Here is a 27,648-nt window from a genome sequence, read left to right as displayed (position 1 = left end):
CTGAAAACTTCTGGAATGTACTATTTGTGAATTCTGGTTATCCATGAACTCTCTGACTGCATTGCTAGATGCAACAGGCAGTGTAACAGATTGAGCATCAGTTAAAGAATTAAAATAGAATTCTAGTGGAAATAAAATAATAATAGAGGCAGTTAGCATTTATGGAGTGATTTCAGCCAGACATTGTGCTTTTCACATTCCTTCATTTATGTCATCACCCCAACCCCAGGAGGTATGCAATGCTGTCCCCCTATTTCATATATGGAAACTTAGAGAAGTTAAGCAACTTGCTCAAATTTGCACAACTGGTGTCAGAGGTACTTGACCACTGGGGACCTCTTTCCTCATTAACAAAAAGAGTCAGCTGATGATTTCCAAAGCCTCTTAGAACTCTGGAATTCAGTCATGCTAATGACTCTTTGAGAACCCTAACTTAAGACCCATGCCCATATTACTGAACACAGGATTGCTGGCTGGGCTGGAAGGAGACCCTGAAGACTAGCCTTGAGGAAACGTGATGGTGCCCAGACCTCCTGAGTTTTAGGAACCAGGAAGTACTTTCAGCCATATGTTTTACTAGCTGCTTCTGCAAGCTATAGTCATCATTGGGGCAGGTGTAATGTTAGTGTAGCTGCTGCAAGTTAATTATTATACAAAAGTAGAAAAAAGGGAAATTTTAATGTATTAAGAAATACACCAGGATTCTGCCATTAAGTGGTTCACATTCCAGCTGAAAATATATTCATTGGATCACCAAAAATAGTCAAAATGCTCCATGAAAGCAGTTGCATGTTATTGATCACAAATAACTATAATAATTGATCATAAGTAATTGATCATAAGTTCATTTATTTATGTATTTATTAGCTGAGTTTGGTCTTTGTTGCTGCAAGTGGGCTTTCTCTAATTGTGGCAAGCGGGGGCTGCTCTTCATTGTGGTGCGCAGGAGCTCCTCATCAAGCTGGCTTCTCTTGTTGCCAACCACAGGCTCTAGGCACACAGGTTTCAGTAGTTGTGGCACATGGGCTCAACAGTTGTGGCTCTCAGGCTCTAGACTGCAGGCTCAGTAGTTGTAGTGCACAGGCTTAGTTGCTCCTCGGCATGTGGGATCTTCCTGGAGCAGGGATCAAACCCATGTCCCCTGCATTGGCAGGCGGATTCTTAACCACTGCACCACCTAGGAAGTCCAATCATAAGTAATTGAAAGACCTGGCAACTTCTTTGAGGAAGGATAAGAGCCTGAGAGCCTGGGAATAACAGCCCCCAGCAAAGATGTCAACTTCCCCTGAAATGTGTGAATATGTTACTTCACATAGACAGAGGAGGTAAAAATTCTCCTCTACTCTCTTACATTCTTTAGCTGAGAGTAAGAATTAAATTGACATAAGACAGATTAATAGGAGAGGAGCATACAAGTTTAAATAAATTTTAACATGTACATGGGAGTCTTCACAAGAAAATAAAGTCCAAAAGAAGTGACCAGAGCACAAAGCTTTTGTACCTTTTAGACAAAGAAATGATAAATGTGTAAAAAAACAAGACAAAGGCATTTGGGCTAAGTGCAATAAATTGTGAGGAAGTGACTAGGAGGTACAGAAGAGGGGAAAGTAGTGGAAGATAGAGTTATTTTAGTAAATATATTTGTACAGATCCTTTTCAGTGTCCATTCACAGTCTCTGGGAGCAAAGACGCTCTTCTCATCCTGGTACAGGGAGATCACCTTTCTCATGGGAGATTATGGCCAGTTTTTAGGCAGAAAAGGGTAGGTCATAAAGCTCTTCCTGCATATTCTGCCTCTCAAGTGCCTCCAGCTCAAAATAATCAATATACCAAAGTGGAATACTTTGGGGTGGCATGTCCTGAACTCCTTCTCATGGTCAAAAGGACTTTGAAGATGTGCTAAAGATCTTGAGATGGGGAGATTATCCTGGATTATACTGGCGGGTCCACCATAATTACAAGGGTCCTCATAAGAGGGAGGCAGGAGACCAGAAAGGAGAGAAGATGCTATGCCACTGGTTTTGAAGATAGACCAAGGGCCCATGAGCCAAGGAAGGTGGGCAGCCTCTAAAAGCTGGAAAGAGACTTCCCTGGTGGTCCAATGGTTAAGGATCTGCCTTCCAATGCAGGGGACGCAAGTTCGATCCCTGGTCAGGGAACTAAGATCCGGCATGCCACAGGGCAACTAAGCCCTGGAACTGCAACTAGAGAGCATGCAGGCCACAACTATAGAAGGGCCCACACGCAACAGAGGAGGATCCTGCATGCTGCAACAAATATCCCGGGTGCCGCAACTAGGACCCAAGGCAGCCAAAAATAAAATAAAATAAATTAATTAGTTAATTAATAATAATGAAATAAAAGCTAGAAAAAGCAAGGAAATGGATTCTCCCCTAGAGCTTCCAAAAAGAATCGGCCCTGCTAACACCTTGATTTTTTTCAAATTTCTCTGTTTTTTTTAAATATTTGTTTGTTTGTTTGTTTGTTTATTGGCTGATTTGGGTCTTCATTGCTATGCACAGTCTTTCTCTAGTTGCAGCGAGCAGGGACTACTCTTCATTGTGGTGCAGAGACTGTTCATTGCAGTGGCTTCTCTTGTTGCAGAGCATGGGCTCTAGGCACTCGGGCTTCAGTAGTTGTGGCACATGGGCTCAATAGTTGTGGCTCACAGGCTCTAGAGCACAGGTTCAGTAGTTGTGGTACATGGGCTTAGTTGCTACACAACATGTGGGATCTTTCTGGACCAGGGCTCGAACCCGTGTCCTCTGCATTAGCAGGCAGATTCTTAACCACTGTGCCACCAGGGAAGCCAGAGAGTGATTTTTGACAGAACTGAATTTTCTGCAGAATTGTAAGGAAATAAATCTCTGTTATTTTAAGTCACTGAATTCACTTAATTTGTTACAGCAGCAATTGCAGACTTATACAGGGAGACCAAATAAGTGTTAGTACTGCCCTCCTTCCCACTCTTGAAGGGTCACTGCTAGCTCATAGGACATTTTTCTCCCAAATCCTGCAATTGGTCTGGATTGCCGCAAAAGACCCACTTAGAATATTACACCCTCTACTGAACATTGAGACCCTAATCAGATCTAGGGGGCGGCATCTTCTGGAGAAAAGTTACCCCTTCCTCACGTCAGTCACAATAAACATGCCATCTTAGGGTCTGCAGCCTGAACAGCTCCTCTTTGCATACAGCACTGTGAGGGATTTCTGAAAGAGAGGGCATACGAGGTGGTAGAGTAGCAGCAGGAACCCAGAACCCAGGTTTAATTTCAGCTCTGCCAGTGACTAGCTCTGGAGATGGTACAGGTTACTCAGCCTCTCTGTGACTCTGTTTCTTCAACTGCACAATGAGGTTAATGCTAATAGTATTCACCTTTTTTTTTTTTCTATTCCTTGTTTTTATTTTAAAATAAAGGACAAAAAGTACATCATATTATTTTACATATAGTTACAAAATATTCTCCCACAGATATTATTGTTTTTATTCTTTTCTTGAGTGTGATTCATAAAAAAAAAAGAAAACCTCACATTCCTGCCCAAGACAGTGTTTGGCTCACAGGAGCCACTCTTTCTATATATTTGAGATTTTTTGTAGGAATTGAAAACTTAAGAATTTATGGCATTTGAATTCTCTTTCTCATGAATATTTTTATGATCTGATTCAATAACCCCTTGACACTAAGATCATTCATTTTTTTAAAAAACCTATATATCAAATTTTTCTAGTTTATAATATACAATAATTTAGATTAGAATGTGTAAATCATTATATAATTTTGATATTTCTAACAACAGATTTACCATGGAAATAGCAGTCATATTTAGCTTTCTGGATTTGTTTTCTGTTTGGGTTTTTTTTTTTTTTTTTACCACTTAAACTTTTTATTTTATATTGGAATATAGCCAATTAATAATGTTGTGATAGTAGCACAGACGTATATATACTACCAACTGTAAAATAGTCAGTGGGAAGTTGTTGTATAACAAAGGGAGTCCAACTCGAGGATGGAAGATGCCTTAGAGGACTGGGGCGGGGAGGGTGGGGGGGATTCGAGGGGGGAGGGAGTCAAGGAAGGGAGGGAATACGGGGATATGTGTATAAAAACTGATGATTGAACCTGGTGTACCCCCAAAAAAATATTTAAAAAAAAATAATAAAAACTTGACAATAAAAAAAATAATAATAATGTTGTGATAGTTTCAAGTGCACAGCAAAGTGACTCAGCCATACATAAACATATCCATTCTCCCCCAAACTCCGCTATTTTATAATATAAATTCAAAGAAAATATCATTAAAACAAACAGAAGCCAAGATTTGGCAGCTCTGAGAAAAAAATTCTTAAGTTGAAGTTAATAAATGCCAAACATAATCTTTTCCCTGATAAAAAAAAATAACACTAGAGACAGAACAAAGAATATTATAGGATGAGGGTTGAATGATTTTTAAGCTTTTAAAAGAGTCTCAGTGATGCCATTTTAGTTATATTGGAAAGAATTTTTATTCTTTGTATGCCAGCTATGATTCCTTATGCCTAAATTCCTAGTTGAGAGAAGAAAGCATTTGTATATATCTCTAAACTGGGTCACTTCTATATTTTGCAATTCTCTGTTTTAACAACTTACACTTAAAAGGAAAAGTGTGGGGACTTCCCTGGTGGCGCAGTGGTTAAGAATCTGCCTGCCAATGCAACAGACACAGGTTCCATTCTTGGTCCGGGAAGATCCCACATGCTGTGGAGCAACTAAGTGCGTGCGCCACAACTACTGAAGCCTGCATACCTAGAGCCTGTGCTTCGCAACAAGAGAAGCCACCAAACTGAGAAGCCCGTGCACAGCAATGAAGAGTAGCCCCCACTCGCTACAACTAGAGAAAGCCTGCACCCAGCAATGAAGACCCAATGTAGCCAATAAATTAATTAATTAAATTTTTAAAAAAGGGAAAGTCAGAAACATAACCTGAGCAGCAGGAAAGACAAAATGTTTAATGCTGTTCCCTAGAATTTGTGTCCCTGAATTGTCCCTTCAGTTCATAGTTCTTTCATAAGGGCTTTGAATGTTCATATGTTTATTATTAAACATTATTTCAGGGACAGTAATTTAATTACTATCATGAATACAATTTTTCAGTACTATTTTTTATTTCAGAATATTTTGCAAAGCATTGTCTAAAAGAGTGCACGCCAAGTCTCTCACTTCCTTAGCAACTATGTAATCTCTAAATTTCTTCCCCAAACCAAAATCTGCCAGTAGATATTTGCTAACAATTAATTTTTCTAGTATTCACCTTCTAAAGTCGTTAGAAAGCTGAAGTAAGTTCACACGCCTAAAATTCTTAGAACAACGCCTTGCATGTAACAAGAGCTCAATTCCCCTTAAATGTTGTGAAGCCTGCCCTAGAACTTTGCCCAATTTCCTCCACCCATGAAATCCTCTCCCCAAGATAAGAGTCTCTCTCTTCAAGAGAGATTTCACTGGCATATTCATAGGCAGAATGGAGGGGTGTTTGCATCACGGGGAATGCCAGATTTTAATCCATAAATTCCCATCTCCTCCAAGTCTTGCTTCACAGATACCAGCCACAACATCTTCTAAACCTCCTCAAGGAAGCCAAGACAAGCCCCCCGCCCTCCAACTTCTCCAGACTCTCAGCTTCAAATTATCTTTCAATCCTTCCAAACCCAGTCCTTTATGCACAGGAGTCAAAATTTATCCAGCTCCACCAAACTAGTCCACCCTCACCCAACCTGTCATCCAACTTGGTAAACAGAGACCTTGCATTACCAGGACCCACTTTCTTTTTTTATTTTGGCTTTATTGAGGTGTAATTGATATACCCAAAAAATTGCACACATTTAATGCATACTTTTTTTTTTTTTTTGGCCGTGCTGCGCCGCTCGCAGGATTCTAGTTCCCCAACCAGGGATGGAACCCCAGCCCACTGCAGTGAAAGCACAGAGTCCTAACCACTAGACTGTCAAGGAATCCCCTAATACATACATCTTGATGAGTTTGGACATAAGCATTCACTATACACTCATGATATCATCACCACAATCAAGGTACTAAGCATATTCATCACCTCCAAAAATTTTATGTTCTTTTGTAGAGATTTTTTTCTTCTTTCTTTTCTTTTCTTACAAGAATGAGTAGCATGAGATCTACCCTTTTAACATACTTTGAGGTGTACATCACCGAATTGTTAACTGCAGGGGCTGGGTTTTACCACAGATCTCTAGAACTTATTCATCTTGTATAGCAAAAACTTACCCATTGAGAAACTATTCCTCAGTTTCCCCTACCCCTAACCCCTAGTAAACATCATTCTCTTCTCTGCTTCTGTGAGTTTGACTACATCAGATATTTCATATAAGTGAAATCATACGGTATTTGTCCTTTTGTGTCGCTTAATTTCACTCAGCGTAATGTCCTCTGGGTTCATCTATGTTGCTGCAAATGGCAGGATTGCCTTCTTTTTTAAGTTTGAATAATATTCTAGTGTGTGTGTGTGTGTGTGTGTGTGTGTGTGTGTGTGTGTGTGTGTCACATTTTTATTCATTCATCTGTAGGACCCACTTTCTTAGGGGGTAACCAATGTTGCAAATAAGGTTACTAGTCACTGGACCTGAATTTCAACCAGTACACACTAGAAGAAACACACTGATTGTTCATATTGAAATATTTCCACACCCTTTGTAAATAATCGCATCCCAGAACACTCCTACCCGCCCAGACCCTGCCCTGGGACCCCACAGACTGCCTCACAAATTAGCAGCTAAAAGATTGACACCTGTTACCTCAGAGAGAGTCTCCAATGTCCATTCTGGTTGGGCTGGTTCCTGACCCATACCAGTTGTTAAATATTTTGTATATTGTACTTGCAAATGGCAAATTAATCTGAACATTAGTAAGTAATAAGGGAATGAAAAGAAGGTAAGGAGAGAACTAGCAATCAGAGTGGTATAAGATTTATTCAGAAAGGAAGAGAAAAGCTACCCATCTATCCAGCACCTTCGGGTCTTTGCAGAAACAGGAACATGACTGATGATACCACCAGATGTTGGGAAGGTTTGGGGAAGGAAAAAAATAGCACTTTAGCAGACACAGCAGAAGCAGCCTTCACATAGAGGCAGCCTTCATTTTCTAAAAAGGCAGAAACAACACTTTCCTTCCAAGACATGTTTCTGGAATCTTGCCAATCCTCCATCGGGAGGAAGATTCTGGTTTTGGTCCACTTGAACCTGGGTGGGCATGTAACCTTCTTGAGACACCAAGAGAATATGGTGCAATGGAGTTGCATGGCTTCCTGGACTGGACTTTAAGAGGATATGTAGCTGGAACACTCATGCTTAGAGCTCTGAAGTGCCACGGAAGCTGCCTGACCAAGACTGCCCTGATGGGAGGAAGCCCAAACTTCCCTAGGCTCTGAAACTACATGAAGCAATGTCCAGCCAGTTCCCAGATGCTCCAGCCCAATCACTAACTGCAACTGTGTAAGAAACCCCAAGCCAGGACCATTCAGCTGAGCCTTTTGCAGATTCCCAAATCACAGAAATCACGAAAGATAGTAAAATGAATGTTGCCTTTTTTTAAGGACTTTTATTGAGATATAATTGACATACAATAAACTGCATGTATTTAAATTGTACAATTTGATATTTTTTTCTTATTAGTAATGTATATATAGCAATCCCAATCTCCCAAATCATCCCACCCCAACTGCTCCCCCCCCATTTTCCCCCCTTAGGGTCCATATGTTTGTTCTCTACATCTGTGTCTCTATTTCTGCCTTACAAACTTGTTGATCTGTACCATTTTTCTAGATTCTGCATATATGCTTTAATATACAGTATTTGTTTTTCTCTTTCTGACTTACGTCACTCTGCATGACATTCTCTAGGTCCATCCATGTCTCTACAAATTGAACGTTGTCTTTTAAAGCGACTATATTTTTGTAATGGTTCATTACTCAGCAATCAATAACTGGTACTTAGCCCTTACAGAATATCCTGGAATCTTTCCTCAATCATTTCATGTGTCTCCCTTCTGCTTCCCTGTTCCAGGCCTCTGCTTTCTGCTAAGCTTGTCAGGAGTCGTGGCTCAGAACACCAAAGGTGAGTACTCAAAGTCTGACTTTTCCATAGCCAGAGATCAAGGAGGGTATAGACCAATGATGCACCTGGGACCACTCACATCCTCCAACAGGCTAGAGAAAGGGGGCTACTTCTGGGAACAGTACTGGGGCAGACTTACTCCTGTAATTTTTTTTAATAAATTTATTTATTTATTTATTCATTCATTTATTTATTGGCTGTGTTGGGTCTTTGTTGCTGCACACAGGCTACTCTTCATTGTGGTGCACAGGCTCCTTGTTGTGGTGGCTTCTCTTGCTGTGGTGCGCAGGCTCTAAAGCACAGGCTCAATAGTTGTGGTGCACAGGCTTAGTTGCTCCTTGGCATGTGGGATCTTCCTGGGGCAGGGATCGAACCCATGTCCCCTGCATTGGAAGGCAGATTCTTAACCACTGCGCCACCTAGGAAGTCCTGTAATTCTTTTTAATTCATTATTTTATCAAATTTGGATATCTTTTAAGTTTTTTTTTTGTTTTACTGTTTTTTGTCTATTTGTTTTTAGTAACCACAATGTGCCCGAGGTAGAACAGTGAATAAAATACACCAAGTATCATTAAGTAAACATGCTGGTGGGGAGAGACAGAGCAGGTTGATAATCATTTCTTTCCGGTTATAAGCAAGTCTACAAAAAGAAAGCAAGATCATTTCAGGTTAACTTTAACCCCTTGGTGATCTCACTAGATTCTGAGTCAGCAAGTCTAGAGTGGGGGCTGAGATTCTGCATTTCTAGCCAAAAGCCAAGGGATGCATTCTGTGTAGCCAAGCTCTGCACATTATCCCCCATCATGTTCTCAGCCTCCATGCCCCGTGATCCCTGGACAGCTCCGAGATGGCTCCACTAGACCTAAAGCTTGAGATATTTCCTCAGCCCCATTATTTCCATTCATTTTCAAGGGGCCTCAAATTAAGATCCTTAGTGATCTCTGTCTCAATGAAGTCATACATAGGGTTACAAAGAAAACATGTATCCTTAACAGAATATATCTTCTGTGGTAACCTGCAAATTCAAATTTTTGTAATCATAGCTGACACTTCTTATGTGCCAGGCACCACCCAAAACACTTTAGATATATTAATTCACTTACTCCTCACAATAACCCATTTTATGAATGAGGAAATTGAGCCACAGAGAGGTTAGGACACTTGGGAAAAGACACACAGGTAGTAAGTGGGGTAGCCAAAATCAAACCCAGTGACCGAGATCTTAACCAACTCATTCCCCTTTTATATATTATGCAAGGATCTTGAGAATAGCACAGTTATATTGCATTGAAATGTTTGTGTTAAAAATAACTCTTTTAATGCCAACCCCAGTCCTTTATCATGCACAAGAATCATACTTTTTTCTGTAGCTTGGGTTCAGTATCTTTAATTTTTTTAATGTACTGACATCTCACAAAAGGAAAAAGATGCAGCTTCCTCAGTCTTGAGAGGCCCTTGCTCAGAGGCAAAACCAAATGATAACAGGAGTGCTTTTGACTCTGGTGACATCTGACCTTCCTCTCTTCTCCTTGCAGGGACCTGTGTTCAGTGCCCTCAGGATGCTTCCTGTGTCAATGCCACTCACTGTACCTGTAACCATGGATACACTTCTCGATCCAGGCAGAAATACTTCACATACCCCTTGGAGACATGTGAAGGTAAAGGGGTAATTTTCAAATCACCCAGAGGTGGATGTGGAAGGAAGGCAGCATAAGGGCTATGAGGAGGTAACAGTAATATGCAATGCTGAAAACTCTGCCAACTCAACCATCACCAAGAGAGAAATGCTTTCATGAAGTCAGAAAACTGGGCTCTCCTAGAACCTAGCTAGGTCTCAATTTTCTCCTCCATAATGTAGGGATAATAATTCTGACCTCATGAGGGTGATAGGGGGATTGAATAAGGTAGTAAATATAACCGTACTTCATGAATTGTAAAGCATCATGCAATTTTTTTTTTGTAATTTTTTGAGGAGAGAGATTATGCACTGAAGTCATGGCAAAGAAAGAATAAAAACTTGAGCAGAAACTTTTTTAATATAAAGTCTTCTGCTTGGCTAAAGTGCAAGATACAGTCTCAGTTCAATAATTTAAATGTCCAATGCTATGGAAGAATAAATACTCCAGATTTGAATGCATATTAGGTTTTTCCTCTTCCCTAGTTTTCAAGCTCCCTCCTGGTTGGAAGCCTACAGTTGGGAGTAGGGTATATAATTGGCTTCTCCCCTCTTTTCCCCACCTAACATTCTACTATCCTTCATCCAATCTTGCTGGAGTTGTAACCTGGCAAGGAGATGAGGAAAGGGGAGCAGGGAACTTTTTCCTTGACGGATGCTATTGTTGCTATTCAGTCCCTATGTTCCTGAGGTAACTACTTCCTTTTTTTGTTGTTGTTTATTTATTTATTTTTGGCTGTGTTGGGTCTTCCTTGCTGCACGTGGGCTTTCTCTAGTTGCAGCGAGTGGGGGATACTCTTCATTGTGGTGCATGGGCTGCTTATTGTGGTGGCTTCTCTTGTTGTGGAGCATGGGCTCTAGGCACATGGGCTTCAGAAGTTGTGGCACTTGGGCTCAATAGTTGTGGCTCACAGGCTCTAGAACACAGGCTCAGTCGTTGTGGCACACGGGTTTAGTTGCTCCACGGCATGTGGGATCTTCCTGGATCAGGGCTAGAACCCATGTCCCCTGCAATGGCAAGCAGATTCTTAACCACTGCACTACCAGGGAAGTCCAGATATAGCACTTTCAATCATGATAGTTTTGTGGGTTATTTGAGGAGAATTCCCCAATCACTCCTCTGAAATGCCCCTGATAACAGCAAATTCCTCCCTACACCTTACTCATCCTGGAGAAATCCTGCGTCGTCTTTAGCTTCTCCCTGATAAAGTCCATTTGCCACTCCAGGTGGCCCTCTCGAATAGAACCTAAGCAACCCCACACCCAAAACTTCTCACACATGACCCACCTCTAGTTCTTGGGAAATATTCACCCATCCTTTGCTCAAGAAACTTGAGATGAACAGGTAGAGTAGATCTCTCTTTTCTGCCCAAATGGCTCACTCTTCAGATTTTTCAGGAGGAAATAGGCACCAATTTACTGGGTCCCCACAAAATGCAGAGAAATGTAATTAGCTGAGTGAATTCCTTACAATCCCTCTCCTGGATTAAGATGAAAAGGACACACACACTTCTCCTCTTGGGTGGGAGTACAAGGGCTCACAGGATGGCATCAGCTTTCTCCAAATAAATCCTTTCTTACTTGCCAACTCCTGTTAAACCCTAATATGAGAAAAGGCTGTAAGAATCATATCACCAGATCCCAGACACCTCCTCCTTTGCAAATGTCGCATCATGGCTGGTTCCTCGCTTGAAATGCACCCCTTGTGCCTTTTCTAATGGTAGATTATGAATCATCTTTCCAATTCCTACTGATTCAATGGGTTTATTCTAATTTCCTTTTTCTTCTTGGAATAATCTCCTATTATTTATAAGAAATCACTTATTTTCCTTAATTTTTAAATTTGTGACCATAAGTGCATGCAGCATTCTCTTATGGTTATTTTAATCATCTCCTTGAAACTGTGGTATGCTCCCCTTTCTTCTTACTATTTTCTGTTGGGTTTGTTTTTTGTTTTCCATCAAATGTGTGTGAGTTTATCTATCTTTTTATTTATTTATTTATTTATTTATTTTATTGGGTCTTCCTTGCTGTGCACAGGCTTTCTCTAGTTGCAGCAAGTAGGGGCTACTCTTCATTGCGATGTGTGGGCTTCTCATTGTGGTGGCTTCTCTTGTTGTGGAGCACAGGCTTCAGTAGTTGTGGCTCTTGGGCTCTAGAGAACAGGCTCAGTAGTTGTGGTGCATGGGCTTAGTTGCTCCTCGGCTTGTGGGATCTTCCCAGACCAGGGATCAAACCCATGTCCCCAGGCAGGCGAGTTCTTAACCACTGTGCCACCAGGGAAGTCTGTTTATCTATCTTATTGGTGTTTTGAATTTTGAATTTTTTATCCTTTTTAGTATTTTTTTTCTATTTTATTGATTTCAGCTTTAATCTCTTCCTAATTTCTTTTTTTCTGAGTTCTTAAAATGAATACTCAGGGGCTTTATTTTTACATCTTTCTTCAAAATAAAGACATTTAAGTCTATAAATTTTCCTCTGAGTAAGGGTTTAGATATATTCTACAGGATGAAATATTATTTTTATTGATCTGTGAATGGTTTATAATTTCCTTTTGATATTTTGTTACTCCAAGAATTATCTGAGAAGGTACTTCCTAATTTCCAAACAGTTAAGATTTTTGTACATTTTTGAATCATATATTCTTAATTTTATTAGGTAATTAAAGAATCATTTCTACTTTTAAAGTTATAAGGACTTTTAAATTAAACTAATGGCTGAAAAGCTCTACTTTTTTTTTTTTTTTTTTTTTAGAATTTATTTATTTTTTTTTTTTTATTATTTTTTTTGGGGGGGTACACCAGGTTCAATCATCTGTTTTTATACACATATCCCTGTATTCACTCCATTCCTTGACTCTCCTCCCCTCGAGTCCGCCCCACCCTCCCCGCCCCAGTCCTCTAAGGCATCTTCCATCCTCGAGTTGGACTCCCTTTGTTATACAACAACTTCCCACTGACTATTTTACAGTTGGTAGTATATATATGTCTGTGCTACTCTCTCACTTTGTCTCAGTTTCCCCTTTACCCCCCGCCCCCTCCCATACCTCGAGTTCTCCAGTCCATTCTCTGTATCTGCGTCCTTGTTCTTGTCACTGAGTTCATCAGTACCATTTTTAGATTCCGTATATGTGAGTTAACATACAATATTTGTCCTTCTCTTTCTGACTTACTTCACTCTGTATGACAGATTGTAGTTCTATCCACCTCATCACATATAGCTCCATCTCATCCCTTTTTATAGCTGAGTAATATTCCATTGTATATATATGCCACATCTTCTGTATCCATTCATTTGTTGATGGGCATTTCGGTTGCTTCCATGTCCTGGCTATTGTAAATAGTGCTGCAATAAACATTATGGTACAAGTTTCTTTTGGGATTATGGTTTTCTTTGGGTATATGCCCAGGAGTGGGATTACTGGATCATATGGTAGTTCTATTTGTAGTTTTTTAAGGAACCTCCAAATTGTTTTCCATAGTGGCTGTACCAACTTACAGTCCCACCAACAGTGCAGGAGAGTTCCCTTTTCTCCACACCCTCTCTAACATTTGTTGTTTCCAGATTTTGTGATGATAGCCATTCTGACTGGTGTGAGGTGATACCTCATTGTGGCTTTGATTTGCATTTCTCTGATGATGAGTGATGTTGAGCATCTTTTCATGTGTTTGTTGGCCATCTGTATGTCTTCTTTGGAGAAATGTCTATTTAGGTCTTCTGCCCATTTGTGGATTGGGTTATTTGCTTTTTTGGTATTAAGCTTCATGAGCTGCTTGTATATTTTGGAGGTTAATCCTTTGTCCGTTGTTTCATAGGCAATTATTTTTTCCCATTCTGGGGGTTGCCTTTTAGTCTTGTTTATGGTTTCTTTCCCTGTGCAAAAGCTTTTAAGTTTCATGAGGTCCCATTTGTTTATTCTTGATTTTATTTCCATGATTCTAGGAGGTGGGTCAAAAAGGATCTTACTTTGATGGATGTCATAGAGTGTTCTGCCTATGTTTTCCTCTAGGAGTTTTATAGTGTCTGGCCTTACATTTAGGTCTTTAATCCATTTGGAGTTTATTTTTGTGTATGGTGTTAGGAAGTGTTCTAATTTCATTCTTTTACATGTTGCTGTCCAATTTTCCCAGCACCACTTATTGAAGAGGCTGTCTTTTTTCCATTGTATATTCGTGCCTCCTTTGTCAAAGATAAGGTGCCCATATGTGTTTGGGCTTACTTCTGAGTTCTCTATTCTATTCCATTGATCTTCCTTTCTATTTTTGTGCCAGTACCATACTGTCTTGATCACTATGGCCTTGTAGTATAGTTTGAAGTCAGGAAGCCTGATTCCACCAACTCCATTTTTCCTTCTCAAGATTGCTTTGGCTATTCGGGGTCTTTTGCATTTCCATACAAATCGTAAGATTTCTTGCTCTAGTTCTGTGAAAAATGCCATTGGTAATTTGATTGGGATTGCATTGAATCTGTAAATTGCTATGGGTAGTACAGACATTTTCACGATGTTGATTCTTCCAATCCAGGAACATGGTATGTCCCTCCATCTGTTTGTGTCATCTTTGATTTCTTTCATCAATGTCTTAAAGTTTTCTGCATACAGATCTTTTGCCTCCTTAGACAGGTTTATTCCTAGGTATTTTATTCTTTTTGTTGCAGTGGTGAATGGGAGAGTTTCCTTCATTTCTCTTTCTGCTCTTCCGTTGTTAGTGTATAGGAATGCAAGAGATTTCTGTGCATTAATTTTGTATCCTGCTACTTTACTAAACTCATCAATTAGTGCTAGCAGTTTTCTGGTAGAGTCTTTAGGGTTTTCTATATATAATATCATGTCATCTGCAAAGAGTGACAATTTTACTTCTTCTTTTCCAATTTGGATTCCTTTAATTTCTTTTTCTTCTCTGATTGCTGTGGCTAAAACTTCCAAAACTATGTTGAATAATAATGGTGAGAGTGGACACCCTTGTCTTGTTCCTGTTCTTAGAGGGAATTCTTCCAGTTTTTCCCCATTGAGAACGATGTTGGCTTTTGGTTTTTCATATATGGCTTTTATTATGTTGAGGTAATTTCCTTCTATGCCCATTTTCTGGAGAGCTTTTATCATAAATGGATGTTGAACTTTGTCAAAAGCTTTTTCTGCATCTATTGAAATGATCATATGGTTTTTATCCTTCAATTTGTTGATATGATGTATCACATTGATTGATTTGCATATATTGAAGAATCCTTGCATCCCAGGGATAAACCCCACTTGATCATGGTGTATGATTTTTTTAATGTGCTGTTTCAGTCTGTTAGCTAGTATTTTGTTGAGGATTTTTGCATCTATATTCATCAGTGATATTGGTCTGTAGTTTTCTTTTTTTGTGACATCTTTGCCTGGTTTTGGTATCAGGGTGATGGTAGCCTCGTAGAATGAGTTTGGGAGTGTTCCGCCTTCTGCAATATTTTGGAAGAGTTTGAGAAGGATAGGTGTTAACTCTTCTCGAAAAGTTTGATAGAATTCGCCCGTGAACCCATCTGGTCCTGGGCTTTTGTGTGTTGGGAGATTTTTAATCACTGCCTCAATTTCCATACTTGTGATTGGTCTGTTCATGGTTTCTATTTCTTCCTGGTTCAGTCTTGGAAGATTGCATTTTCTTAAGAATGTATCCATTTCTTGCAGGTTATCCAATTGATTGGCATATAGTTGCTTGTAGTAGTCTCTCATGAGGTTTTGTATTTCTGAGGTGTCCGTTGTGACTTCTCCTTTTTCATTTCTAATTCTGTTGATTTGCATCTTCTCCCTTTTTTTCTTGATGAGTCTGGCTAATGGTTTATCAATTTTGTTAATCTTCTCAAAGAACCAGCTTTTAGTTTTATTTATTTTTCTTATGGTTTCTTTCCTTTCTTTTTCATTTATTTCTGCTCTGATCTTTATGATTTCTTTCCTTCTGCTCACTTTGGGGTTTCTTTGTTCTTCTTTCTCTAGTTGTTTGAGGTGTAAGGTTAGGTTGTTTATTCAATCATTTTCTTGTTTCTTAAGGTAGGACTGTATTGCTATAAAATTCCCTCTTAGAACTGCTTTTGCTGCGTCCCATAGATTTTGGGTTGTTGTGTTTTCATTGTCATTTGTTTCTAGATATTTTTTGATTTCCTCTTTGATTTCTTTAGTGATTCCTTGGTTGTTTAGGAGTGAATTGTTTAGCCTCCATGTGTTTGTATTTTTTGCAGTTTTTTTCCTGTAATTGATATCTAGTCTCATGGCGTTGTGGTCTGAGAAGATGCTTGATATGATTTCAATTTTCTTGAATTTGCTGAGGTTTGATTTGTGACCCAAGATGTGATCTATCCTGGAAAATGTTCCGTGTGCACTTGAGAAGAAAGTGTAGTCTGTTGTTTTTGGATGGAATGTCCTATAAATATCCATTAAGTCGAGATGGTCTAATGTGTCCTTTAAAGCTTGTGTGTCTTTATTGATTTTCTGTTTGGATGATCTGTCCATTGATGTAAGTGGGGTGTTCAAGTCTCCCACTATTATTGTGTTACTGTCAATGTCCCCTTTTATAGCTGTTAGCATTTGCCTTATGTATTGAGGTGCTCCTATATTGGGGGCATAGATATTTACCATTGTGATGTGTTCTTCTTGAATGGATCCCTTGATCATTATGTAGTGTCCTTCCTTGTCTCTTGTAATAGTCTTTACTTTTAAGTCTAATTTGTCTGATATGAGTATTGCTACTCCAGCTTTCTTTTGACTTCCATTTGCATGGAATATCTTTTTCCATCCCTTTACTTTCAGTCTATATGTATCCCTTGGTCTGAAGTGGGTTTCTTGTAGGCAGCATATAGAAGGGTCTTGTTTTTGTATCCATTCAGCCAGTCTGTGTCTTTTGGTTGGAGCATTTAATCCATTTACATTTAAGGTGATTATTGACATGTGTGTTCCAATTACCATTTTCTTAATTGTTTTGGGTTTGTATTTGTAGGTGTTTTCCTTCTCTTGTGTTTCCTACTTAGAGAAGTTCCTTTAGCACTTGTTGTAAGGCTGGTTTGGTGGTGCTGAATTCTCTTAACTTTTGCTTGTCTGGAAAGCTTTTGATTTCTCCCTCCAATCTGAATGAGATTCTTGCTGGGTAGAGTATTCTTGGCTGTAGGTTTCTCTCTTTCAGGACTTTCAGTATATCCTCCCATTCCCTTCGGGCCTGCAGAGTTTCTCTAGATAGGTCAGCTGTTATCCTTATGGGTTTTCCCTTATATGTTGTTTGTTGCTATTCTCTTGCTGCTTTTAATATTTTTTCTTTGTGTTTAATTGTCATTAGTTTGATTAATATGTGTCTTGGTGTATTTCTCCTTGGGTTTATTCTGTATGGGACTCTCTGTGCTTCTTGGACTTGGTGAATTATTTCCTTTCCCATGTTGGGGAAGTTTTCCACTAGAACCTCTTCAAATATTTTCTCAGACCCTTTCTTGTTTTCTTCTTCTTCTGGGATGCCTATGATTCGAATGTTGGTACGTTTAAGGTTATCACTGAGGTCTCTGAGACTGTCTTCTAATCTTTTTATTCTTTTTTCTTTTTCCTGCTCTGTGGCGTTTATTTCCCCCATTCTATCTTCCAACTCACTTATTCATTCTTCTGCCTCAGTCATTCTGCTGGTTATAGCATCTAGAGTATTTTTAATTTCAGTTATTTTGTTATCCATTGCTGTTTGTTTTTCTGAGTTCTTATGAACTGTTTCTTGTACTTTCTCTATTTTGTTATCGAGATTTTGTATCATTTTTACTATCATTACTCTAAATTCTTTTTCAGGCATTTTTCCTATTTCCTCCTCATTTATTTGGTCTTGTGGGGTTTTTTTCTGCTCCTTTGCCTGCATGGTGTTTCTTTGTTTCCTCATGGTTGTCCAAACTTTTGGGGTTGCTTGTCCTGGCGATAGAGGTGTTTATAGAAGACTGTCCAAGCCTCAGACTAATGTCCAAGTATTGGATTAAACGAATATTAAGTCTAGGAAACACATACATGTATAAGACACACAATTACTGAATCTGTTAGGACATAAGACTCTAGAAAGACCTGACAGAACCCCAGTGTGCTATCAGATATTCAAAGAGAAACCCAACAGAAATTGACAACTGTAACAGAACAAGTCAGAGACAAAAGCAAAAGCAAACAAACAAACAAATAACACCTTACACATACAAACATTAATCCAGGGAGATTTTGTAAGCTAGGATCAAATATAGAAAAGAGCCAGAGTACCACCAGAGAGAATGGAGATTCTCAGAGTGTAATTAGACAACTGTACTAAGAACTAAGATAAAGACAAAAGCCTAATATTAAATACCAAGGCGGTAATAAAAAAAAAAAAAAATACCAAGGCGGTGCGTCATCTGGAGAACAGAGCAAGGAGTCTGAGCAGACCGATAGTGTTGCCTATAAGTATGTTAAGATAAAATAAACTTAAAAAGGCTGGAGGAAAGGGGAACAGAAGAGCGTAATGTGGTTGGAAATATGCAAATAAAAAGAAAGGAATAGAAATGTATAAAAGATAGGGATGAAAGGAAAGTATGAGAGATATATTGTCCGTACTACCAAAAACTTAGCTAGATATAGAAGCATATAAAAAGCCAAAAAAAAAAAAGAATAAAAAATATCATTAAAAAATTATGTTATAAAACTTGTAGATCCCTTAGGGCTAAGATCGTATTTAATAAATAAAAAAAAACAAAAACAAAAAAAAAGAGAGAGAGAGAGAAAGAAAAAGAAAAAAAAAACTCCAGAACCAATCCCAGAATGGACCAGTTCAAAAGGTATTAATACTACTATTTCTGTTTCCTTAGCGTCTCAGCTGTAAGTGTCCTTCTCCTTGCCTTGGGTTTTTTTTGCATTATTCTGTGACCAGCAGAGGTTCCTTTATTGTTCGTCTGTAAGCCTCGGTGTGTGGGGAGGGAGAGGTTACAATAGTGGCTCCTTCTCCTGGGAGTGAGTGAGCAGTGGCGCCCTGTTGTTTCAGTCGGGCTTGGAGGTGCCTGTTGCAGAGGGACGCCGGTGGCTCAGGTGTAAACAGAAAGTCTTAGAGTTGGGCCTCTCTCGGGTTTTTTTGTTGTTGCTGTTTTTCTTTTTTTTTTCTCTCAGCAGCCTCCCTGCTGCTGGCGTTGCAAGGGGTTTTAATCTAGCCCCGCCCGAGCGCCTGAGGGTGCTTGTTATCCCTGAGCGCCTTAGGTGGCCCACAGGGCGTCTCTCCACTGCCTTTTGCAGAGGCACCGAAAGAGAGAGAGAGGCTACGCACGCGGCTCCTCCCCCCTGCCCGTGAGCCTGCAGCCTCCAGCAGCCATCATGGCGGGGCAGCTCTCAGGGACAGGCACTCCTCTCTGCGGATCTCCTCCCTCCTGTCCTCTCGGTCCATCACCCTACCAGCAACAATGTTTCTCACCCTGAACCAGCTCTCCGGTTCCCACGCTCCCACTCCTGGACCCTCCGTTCAGCCGCGGATCGATGTCTCGGTCCGGGAATGCTGAGCTGCGCTGTGGACCCTCCGTATGTTTCTCACTCCCTCCCATCTGCCACAGCTCCGCCGCTTCACCGTCTTTGAGCCATCGTAGATGCCTCCCTACCAGCTATGTCGGGCTCCTCACAGTCCTTTCTGGTGTCTGAGGCCGTCTGCTGGTGTTCAGCTGGTTCTCTGTGGGAATTACTGCATCCTTCCGTGCATTCCCAATGCATCTGTGGAGAGGGATGCACTCCACATCTCTCTACTTCGCCACCATCTTTTCTCTCCCCAAAGCTCTACTTTTTAACTTTTTATTAGTTTTCATTGTGGAAGAATATGATTGATTTTATGAAAGAAAATATACATTTTCTTTTCAAGGAATGTAAGATTCTCTCTCTGCATAGGTCTCTATCTCTTTCAGTCTTTATTTCTGTGTGTGTGTGTGTGTGTGTGTGTGTGTGTGTGTGTCTGTGTGTGTGTGTGTGTTTTTCTCTCTCTGACTCTGTATATGTATTTATTGATTTTATTTATTCATCAATTTCTCCATATCCTTACTTTTACCCACTATATCTTTCCTCTGTTTGTAGGTGCTTATTGATTGTGATATTCAGTTCCTCTCTATTCTTATTTATTTTTTATCCACTAGTTCTGAGAGAAGTGAATCAAATTGCATTTCTACTTGTTTTTGCCTTCTGTATTTATTTTATTTGCTGCATACATATTTATGAATGGAATATAATTTTCTTCATAAAATATGTTAAGTATGAACACATAGTGTCCCTCTTTACCTTGTTTAGAAATTTGAACCTTAAATTCCAGCATCTAATATTAACATTACACATTGTTTTATTTCTATTTGAATTCTCCTACTATCTCCTTGTGTATCTCTTTATTTTCAATATTATCAATCTCCTGAAAACAGCATATAGCTAGGTATCATTTTTTAACCCACTTATCTACTATGTTAGATAGATAATGTTCCACTTATCTACTGCTGCATAATAAACCCCAAACTTATTGGCATAAAGCAACCATTTTATTATATTCAAGTGGGTCAAGAATTCAGACAAACAAAGCAGTGATGGCTCTTCTATGCCCCATGATATCTTAGGCCTCAGATAAAAGGCTCAAACGACTGGTGGTGGCTCAAATAGCTGAGGGTTGGAATTATCTGAAGGCCTCTCTCCTCACATGTCTATGCCTGGGATGGGATGACTCAAAGACTGGAATCATCTAGGACAGACAACTGGAGCCCCTATGCTAGAGCCTTCCATGTAGCTTCAGCTTCTCACAGTTGATGGTTGAATTCTTAGAGGTAATGTCCCAGCATGGAGTTTCCAGAGAGTGAGCCTTCCAAAAGACCCAGGCAGAGCTGCACATTTTTAATGACCTTGTCTCAAAGTCCCACGATAACCCTTCTGCAATAGTCTGTTGACTAAAGCAGTCCTGAGCCCACTCAAACACAAAGGGATAAGACCCAAATCTCAATGGAAAGAGTATCAAATAATTTGGAAGCCACATTTTGAAACTGCCATACTCAATATTCTAGCTTATTTTTTTTCTAGTCCCTATTTTAATAGGAGGTTTCCATTTATATTTAGTGTATATTAGTCTATTTATATTTAGTGTATATTAGTCCATTTATATTTAGTGTAATGACTGACATGGTTACTACCATCATCTTATTTTACATATATTATTAATTTTATACTATTACAATTTCCTCATTTGCCTTTTTCTTATTTGTGTTTGATCAAGTTACTATTAGTTCCACTTTTTCCCTTTATTTATTTAGAATTCTACTACACTTTTCCATCCTATTAATGGTTACCTTCTCTTTTCTTAATTTCATAATCAAACACATGTTTCTCTCCTATTACTTGAAACACTCACCAATTATTTTCCCCACCAGGATGCACTGTTTTCCCTACCAAGAAAACAAGTAATTTTACCCTTACTTCCCCTCCCCCAGTAAAGAGATGACATCCTTAAAATACTCTTAATTTACTCCTCTCCTTTCCTCCTCTTTCCTCCCATCCCCCCCATGAATGTTAATTTTATCTCAAGGTACTTTGTAAAACCCTGCTTCCTCTTCCCTTCATCTCCCTCCAAGTTGAGGTTTCTGTACTTGCTAACATAATACTTGTTAATTTGTTGTTTGCTTGGAGCATTTTCTTGCATATTTTCTTCAAATCAGGTACATGGGTAATATCTCTCAATTATTGCATAGCCTCAGCTTTCTTTTACTCTAACAAGTAGATTCTATCTAGCCTGTGTAGAGAAATTTTAAGCTCCATCCTCTTATCCCAGTAATACATATCACAGAAACGATCTTCAAGCTTGCAGGTTTGCAGATGGGAATCCCAATAGCAGTTTGAGTCTCATTCCTTTGTAGTGACTTGTAACTTCTTTCTATCTCACACTTTGTAAAGATTTTCAGAGAAGGCCATCCTTACTTTTCATTGGTTAAGGGTATGTCACATGACCACTCTATCTGAAAGGGAGGCTGAGAAAGACAGCACCTGAGAAATGAGAACAAGATTTCTGTGCTTGGCCTCCCAAACAAAGAATGGTTATTGAGTAGGCAACAGCATCAGCCACACTGTCACACTCTGAAAATCCCAAATTCCATGTTTCCTGTAACAGACAGGGAAATCACACATTTTTACTACCCACTTGACATTGTTATAAAGGGGCTACAGTGACCCTCAGGACTGGAGACATATTGATTTAACCAAAACATTCTAACTCAATTAGTTTAGCAGATGTATTTGTTTGCTCAGGTTCCTATAACAAAATACCACAGGCTGTGTGGCTTAAACCACAGAAATTTACTTTATAACAGTTTGGAGGGTGAAAGTCTATGACCAAGGTTCTGGCAGATTCCATTTCTAGTGGGACCTGCCTTCTCACTGCATCTTCATGTGGTCTTTTCTCACTGCATAAAGGCAGTAGCAATGGTTTGGAGAAGAGCTCTTGTGTCTCTTCTTATAAGGACACTAATTTTATCAGATCAGAGCCCCATTCTTATGGTCTCATTTAACCTCAGTTACCTCCTAAGAGTCTCCATCTCCAAATACAGCCACACTGGGAGTTAGGGCTTCAACATATGAATGGGGATAGGGGGCGTGTGGATACAAACATGGTCACTAACCCACTTATATGCCTTTGACATTTTCCATTCCTTTGTACACCAAGTCTGAAGCTTTCTCTGGCTACTGGAGACCACTCAGCCCACACTCAGGACAAATGGTAGTACTGGGGAATTTACACTCCCTGGGAACATTCTTCTACCAATAAATGATAAGATGTAGTGGATATTGGGAGATTGGGATTGCCATATACACATTACTAATGAGAAAAAAATATATCAAATTGTACACTTTAAATATATGCAGTTTATATTGTATGTCAATTATATCTCAATAAAAGTTCTTAAAAAAAAAACAAGTAACACATTTAAAAACAAAAAAGTGGTGGATAAATACCCCAAATTCCTTACCTGAAGTGCATGCTCTACATTGCCTCCCAGAGGTTCCCAGAGGAATTGAGCATCAGTTGCCCACAGGAGAAATTTGCTGAATAATACCCCCTTTATTTTCCACCTTCCCTTCCCTGTTTCATTTCACCACTTCCCTTCCAGTGTTTCCTGGGATCATCTTCCAACTAAAGTACTTGCACTTGAATCCTTGTCTCAATGTCTGCTTCTTGGAGAACCCAACCAAAATCAATGAAGAAAGGAAAGAACAGACAACCATTACCTTAACTGAATTGTTTTGGAAAGCAAGGATAGACCCTGGTGGAATGGATAATGCTTCTGGCATATATTAGGTGCTCAAAAAATATTTTTCAAATTAATGACCAAATTTCTCCTTTCTGTTCCAGATAATGATGAATGTAAACCACCCATTAGTATATATTGTGGAGTGAACGCTGAATGTCAGAATACCAAAGGAGGTTTCTACTGTTACTGTAAAGCTGGATATAAGCTCCAATCTGGGAAACCACAATTCAAGAATAGCAATGAGAACACTTGTCAGGGTAAAAAAATTCTTGTCTTCTTGTCTCCTTTTCTAATTTTTAATTGAGTCTAACACCAGAAAATATGTATTTGTGGTGGGGCCAGTTTGTGTCTATTTTCTGGAGGGAAAAGGGTGATGGAAAAAAGGAGGAGAAAAGGAAAGAAGGAAATTTAGAGAAATAATGGGGTTAAGAAGGCAAGTGAAGGGGTTCCCTGGCAGTCCACTGGTTAGGAGTCAGTGCTTTCACTGTCATAGCCTTGGGTTCGATCCCTGGTAGGGGAATTAAATCCCACAAGCAGTGTGGCTCAGCAAAAAAAAAAAAAAAAAGGCAGCAAGTAAACTTAGAAGATGGAGGTGACAGGGTTGTGGTTGAGACAGGATCCTTTGAGTTACAAAGTAAAGAAACCCACTCAGGCTAACAAGCAGAAAGGATGAGTTTATGATAAAGATGCATGGATAAGTCTTGGAACTCAAGGGAAAGAACACAGCTGGGATTCTGGAGTGAACTGAAGCTGGGGACCAAACACTGTCAGGGCACCCTAGTCTCTCATACTCTGGGACTGCTCCTTTCTTCTCTTTCATTGCAAACTGGTTTTCTCTGACTCCTAATCCACAGGACAGGAAATATGGCCACCAACATCTCCAAAGCTTAACATTGTTATTGATCCAACCACCTAAAGAAGGATCAATTTATTCTCTCTTGGATATAATTACATATCCTTTGGAAATGTACAAATTGGCCCAGTTTGAGTCATATGCCCACCCTCAGATCTGTGACTTTGGATAAGTGTGATCACTGTCATAGAAATCATATAGAAGGTCTATACATAAGAAATATGGGACTTGGCAGACTATCCATGAGGTATCGGCTACAGTTGAAATCATAAGATAGAGAGGTTTTTTTTTTAATATATAGAAATTCTTTTTTTTTAATTTATTTATTTATTGGCTGTGTTGGATCTTCGTTGCTGCGCAGGCTTTCTCTAGTTGGGGCAACAGGGTTACTCTTCTTTGTGGTGTATGTGCTTCTCACTGTGATGGCTTCTCTTGTTGTGGAGTACAGGCTGTAGGGGCAAGGGCTTCCGTGGTTGTGGCATGCGGGCTCAATAGTTGTGACTTGTGGGCTCTAGAGCACAGGCACAGTAGTTGTGGCCCATGGGCTTAAGGATCTTCCTGGACCAGGGCTCCAACCCATGTCCCCTGCATTGCCAGGCAGGTTCTTAACTACTGCGCCACCAGGGAAATCCCAGACAGAGAGTCTTGAAAGCTAAATTCTAGGAAACTGATTCGTGGAGAAACAATAACACTGATAGATAATATTTATTTCAATTGTACTACTTGCCAGGTACTACACTAAGTGCTTTACATTCATTATCTCATTTATTGCATGAGGTAAGCACTGTTATTACAGAGAAAGAAACTGAAGCACCCAAACTTGTTCAAGGTCTGCCAACTAATAAGATGATTTTTTACTTGGGTCAGCCTGTATTGAGGGTCCACACTCAGCCACTTGCTGCACTGCAACATGGGTCTCAGGGAAGCCGTAAAAGGGACAAAGCACTCTTTTCTAGTGCAATTATAATAATAACAATAATAATCCGTTATTCCTCTTTATCAGTCAAGATCAAGCCTGGAAAACAGACACACACTAGGTCTTTTAAACATAAGATTTTGTATAGAGAATTGGTGCTGGTGAAGAAAGAGCTGAGAAGTCAAATGAAGGACAGTGAAGCAACCCAGAGATTAGCAATAGCAGAAATCTACAGCTATCCTATACCTAGCGGGACAGGAGAGGAGGTGGTATTACCAAGAGTTGGGTCCATCTAATGAGAGCTGGAAATTTGGAAGATATACAGCCCTCAGAGGGCTATTGCGAGGATTAAATGAGATACTACCATTTAAAGCATTTAGTGCAGTACCTATAAGTATTTGTTAATATTGCTAGCTTTTCATCTGATTCTCAGGAAAACTAAATTAGGTTAACAACCCTGCTCCAGATAGAAAGGTCTGGAAAAGTTCAAGTAGCTCTTTAATATCAAGAGTATGTTTTCCCACCAATGGGAAGTGCTCCTGCAAGATTCAAGCCCAGGTTACCCTATTTCCCCAGGTCTCAAGCTGGAGCCTACACCAGGGTCTTGGAGCTACATGTGCTCCAAATGTGAGACTGAGGTCCAGGTGGGGAAGGTGACAGAAATGAGTATGGGGTGGGTGGGAAGGGGTTGCTGTGCCATAAGTCCACCACTAATTCAGACAATTGATAAATAGTTGTTAAATGAATTAATGAGTAGATGAATGAAAGAATACGGTTGAGCCCAAAGTGAATCAGTCTTTTACTAGGCAGTGGGCATCTCTGTTAACAACATATAAACAGGCTGAGATTTTACCTGGGTTATGATGTTAATTAAACCTACTTTATTTTACAAGAAAGAGAAATGCCTTGGTTATTTTCCTAATTTTCAGACCTTTCCTAATTTTTTTTAAATTTATTTATTTATTATTTTTTGGGGGTTACACCAGGTTCAATCAACTGTTTTTATACACATATCCCCATATTCCCTCCCTTCCTTGGCTCCCCCGCCTCGAGTCCCCCCCACCCTCCCCGCCCCAGTCCTCTAAGGCATCTTCCATCCTCGAGTTGGACTCCCTTTGTTATACAACAACTTCCCACTGACTATCTATTTTACATTTGGTAGTATATATATGTCTGTGCTACTCTCTCGCTTCGGCTCAGCTTCCCCTTCACCCCCCGCCCCCTCCCATACCTCGAGTTCTCCAGTCCATTCTCTGTATCTGCGTCCTTGTTCTTGTCACTGAGTTCATCAGTACCATTTTTAGATTCCGTATATGTGAGTTAGCATACAATATTTGTCTTTCTCTTTCTGACTTACTTCACTCTGTATGACAGACTGTAGTTCTATCCACCTCATTACATATAGCTCCATCTCATCCCTTTTTATAGCTGAGTAATATTCCATTGTATATATATGCCACATCTTCTGTATCCATTCATTTGTTGATGGGCATTTCGGTTGCTTCCATGTCCTGGCTATTGTAAAGAGTGCTGCAATAAACATTATGGTACAAGTTTCTTTTGGGATTATGGTTTTCTTTGGGTATATGCCCAGTAGTGGGATTGCTGGATCATATGGTAGTTCTATTTTTAGTATTTTAAGGAACCTCCAAATTGTTTTCCATAGTGGCTGTACCAACTTACAGTCCCACCAACAGTGCAGGAGAGTTCCCTTTTCTCCACACCCTCTCCAACATTTATTGTTTCCAGATTTTGTGATGATGGCCATTCTGATCGGTGTGAGGTGATACCTCATTGTGGCTTTGACTTGCATTTCTCTGATGATTAGTGATGTTGAGCATCTTTTCATGTGTTTGTTGGCCATCTGTATGTCTTCTTTGGAGAAATGTCTATTTAGGTCTTCTGCCCATTTGTGGATTGGGTTATTTGCTTTTTTGGTATTAAGCTTCATGAGCTGCTTGTATATTTTGGAGGTTAATCCTTTGTCCGTTGTTTCATAGGCAATTATTTTTTCCCATTCTGGGGGTTGCCTTTTAGTCTTGTTTATGGTTTCTTTCCCTGTGCAAAAGCTTTTAAGTTTCATGAGGTCCCATTTGTTTATTCTTGATTTTATTTCCATGATTCTAGGAGGTGGGTCAAAAAGGATCTTACTTTGATGGATGTCATAGAGTGTTCTGCCTATGTTTTCCTCTAGGAGTTTTATAGTGTCTGGCCTTACATTTAGGTCTTTAATCCATTTGGAGTTTATTTTTGTGTATGGTGTTAGGAAGTGTTCTAATTTCATTCTTTTACATGTTGCTGTCCAATTTTCCCAGCACCACTTATTGAAGAGGCTGTCTTTTTTCCATTGTATATTCGTGCCTCCTTTGTCAAAGATAAGGTGCCCATATGTGTTTGGGCTTACTTCTGAGTTCTCTATTCTATTCCATTGATCTTCCTTTCTATTTTTGTGCCAGTACCATACTGTCTTGATCACTATGGCCTTGTAGTATAGTTTGAAGTCAGGAAGCCTGATTCCACCAACTCCGTTTTTCCTTCTCAAGATTGCTTTGGCTATTCGGGGTCTTTTGCATTTCCATACAAATCGTAAGATTTCTTGCTCTAGTTCTGTGAAAAATGCCATTGGTAATTTGATTGGGATTGCATTGAATCTGTAAATTGCTTTGGGTAGTACAGTCGTTCTCACGATGTTGATTCTTCCAATCCAGGAACATGGTATGTCCCTCCATCTGTTTGTGTCATCTTTGATTTCTTTCATCAATGTCTTAAAGTTTTCTGCATACAGATCTTTTGCCTCCTTAGACAGATTTATTCCTAGGTATTTTATTCTTTTT

At 39.6% G+C, this 27,648-nt stretch overlaps 1 protein-coding gene across 1 annotated transcript in view; it reads left to right on the top strand.

The window, feature by feature from the left end:
- Positions 1 to 27,648, top strand: part of ADGRE3 (adhesion G protein-coupled receptor E3) — a 67,283-nt gene that overhangs the window by 1,138 nt on the left and 38,497 nt on the right. The window contains 3 exon segments of the mRNA XM_057708304.1: positions 8,069 to 8,119; positions 9,655 to 9,777; positions 23,147 to 23,302. Coding sequence (XP_057564287.1) covers positions 8,069 to 8,119; positions 9,655 to 9,777; positions 23,147 to 23,302 — 330 coding nt within the window.

The sequence above is a fragment of the Hippopotamus amphibius genome, chromosome 15 (genome assembly GCF_030028045.1).
Source record: "Hippopotamus amphibius kiboko isolate mHipAmp2 chromosome 15, mHipAmp2.hap2, whole genome shotgun sequence".
NCBI lineage: Eukaryota > Metazoa > Chordata > Mammalia > Artiodactyla > Hippopotamidae > Hippopotamus > Hippopotamus amphibius.
Note: the sequence above shows the minus strand (reverse complement) of the source record. Positions and strands in the feature narration are given on the sequence as shown.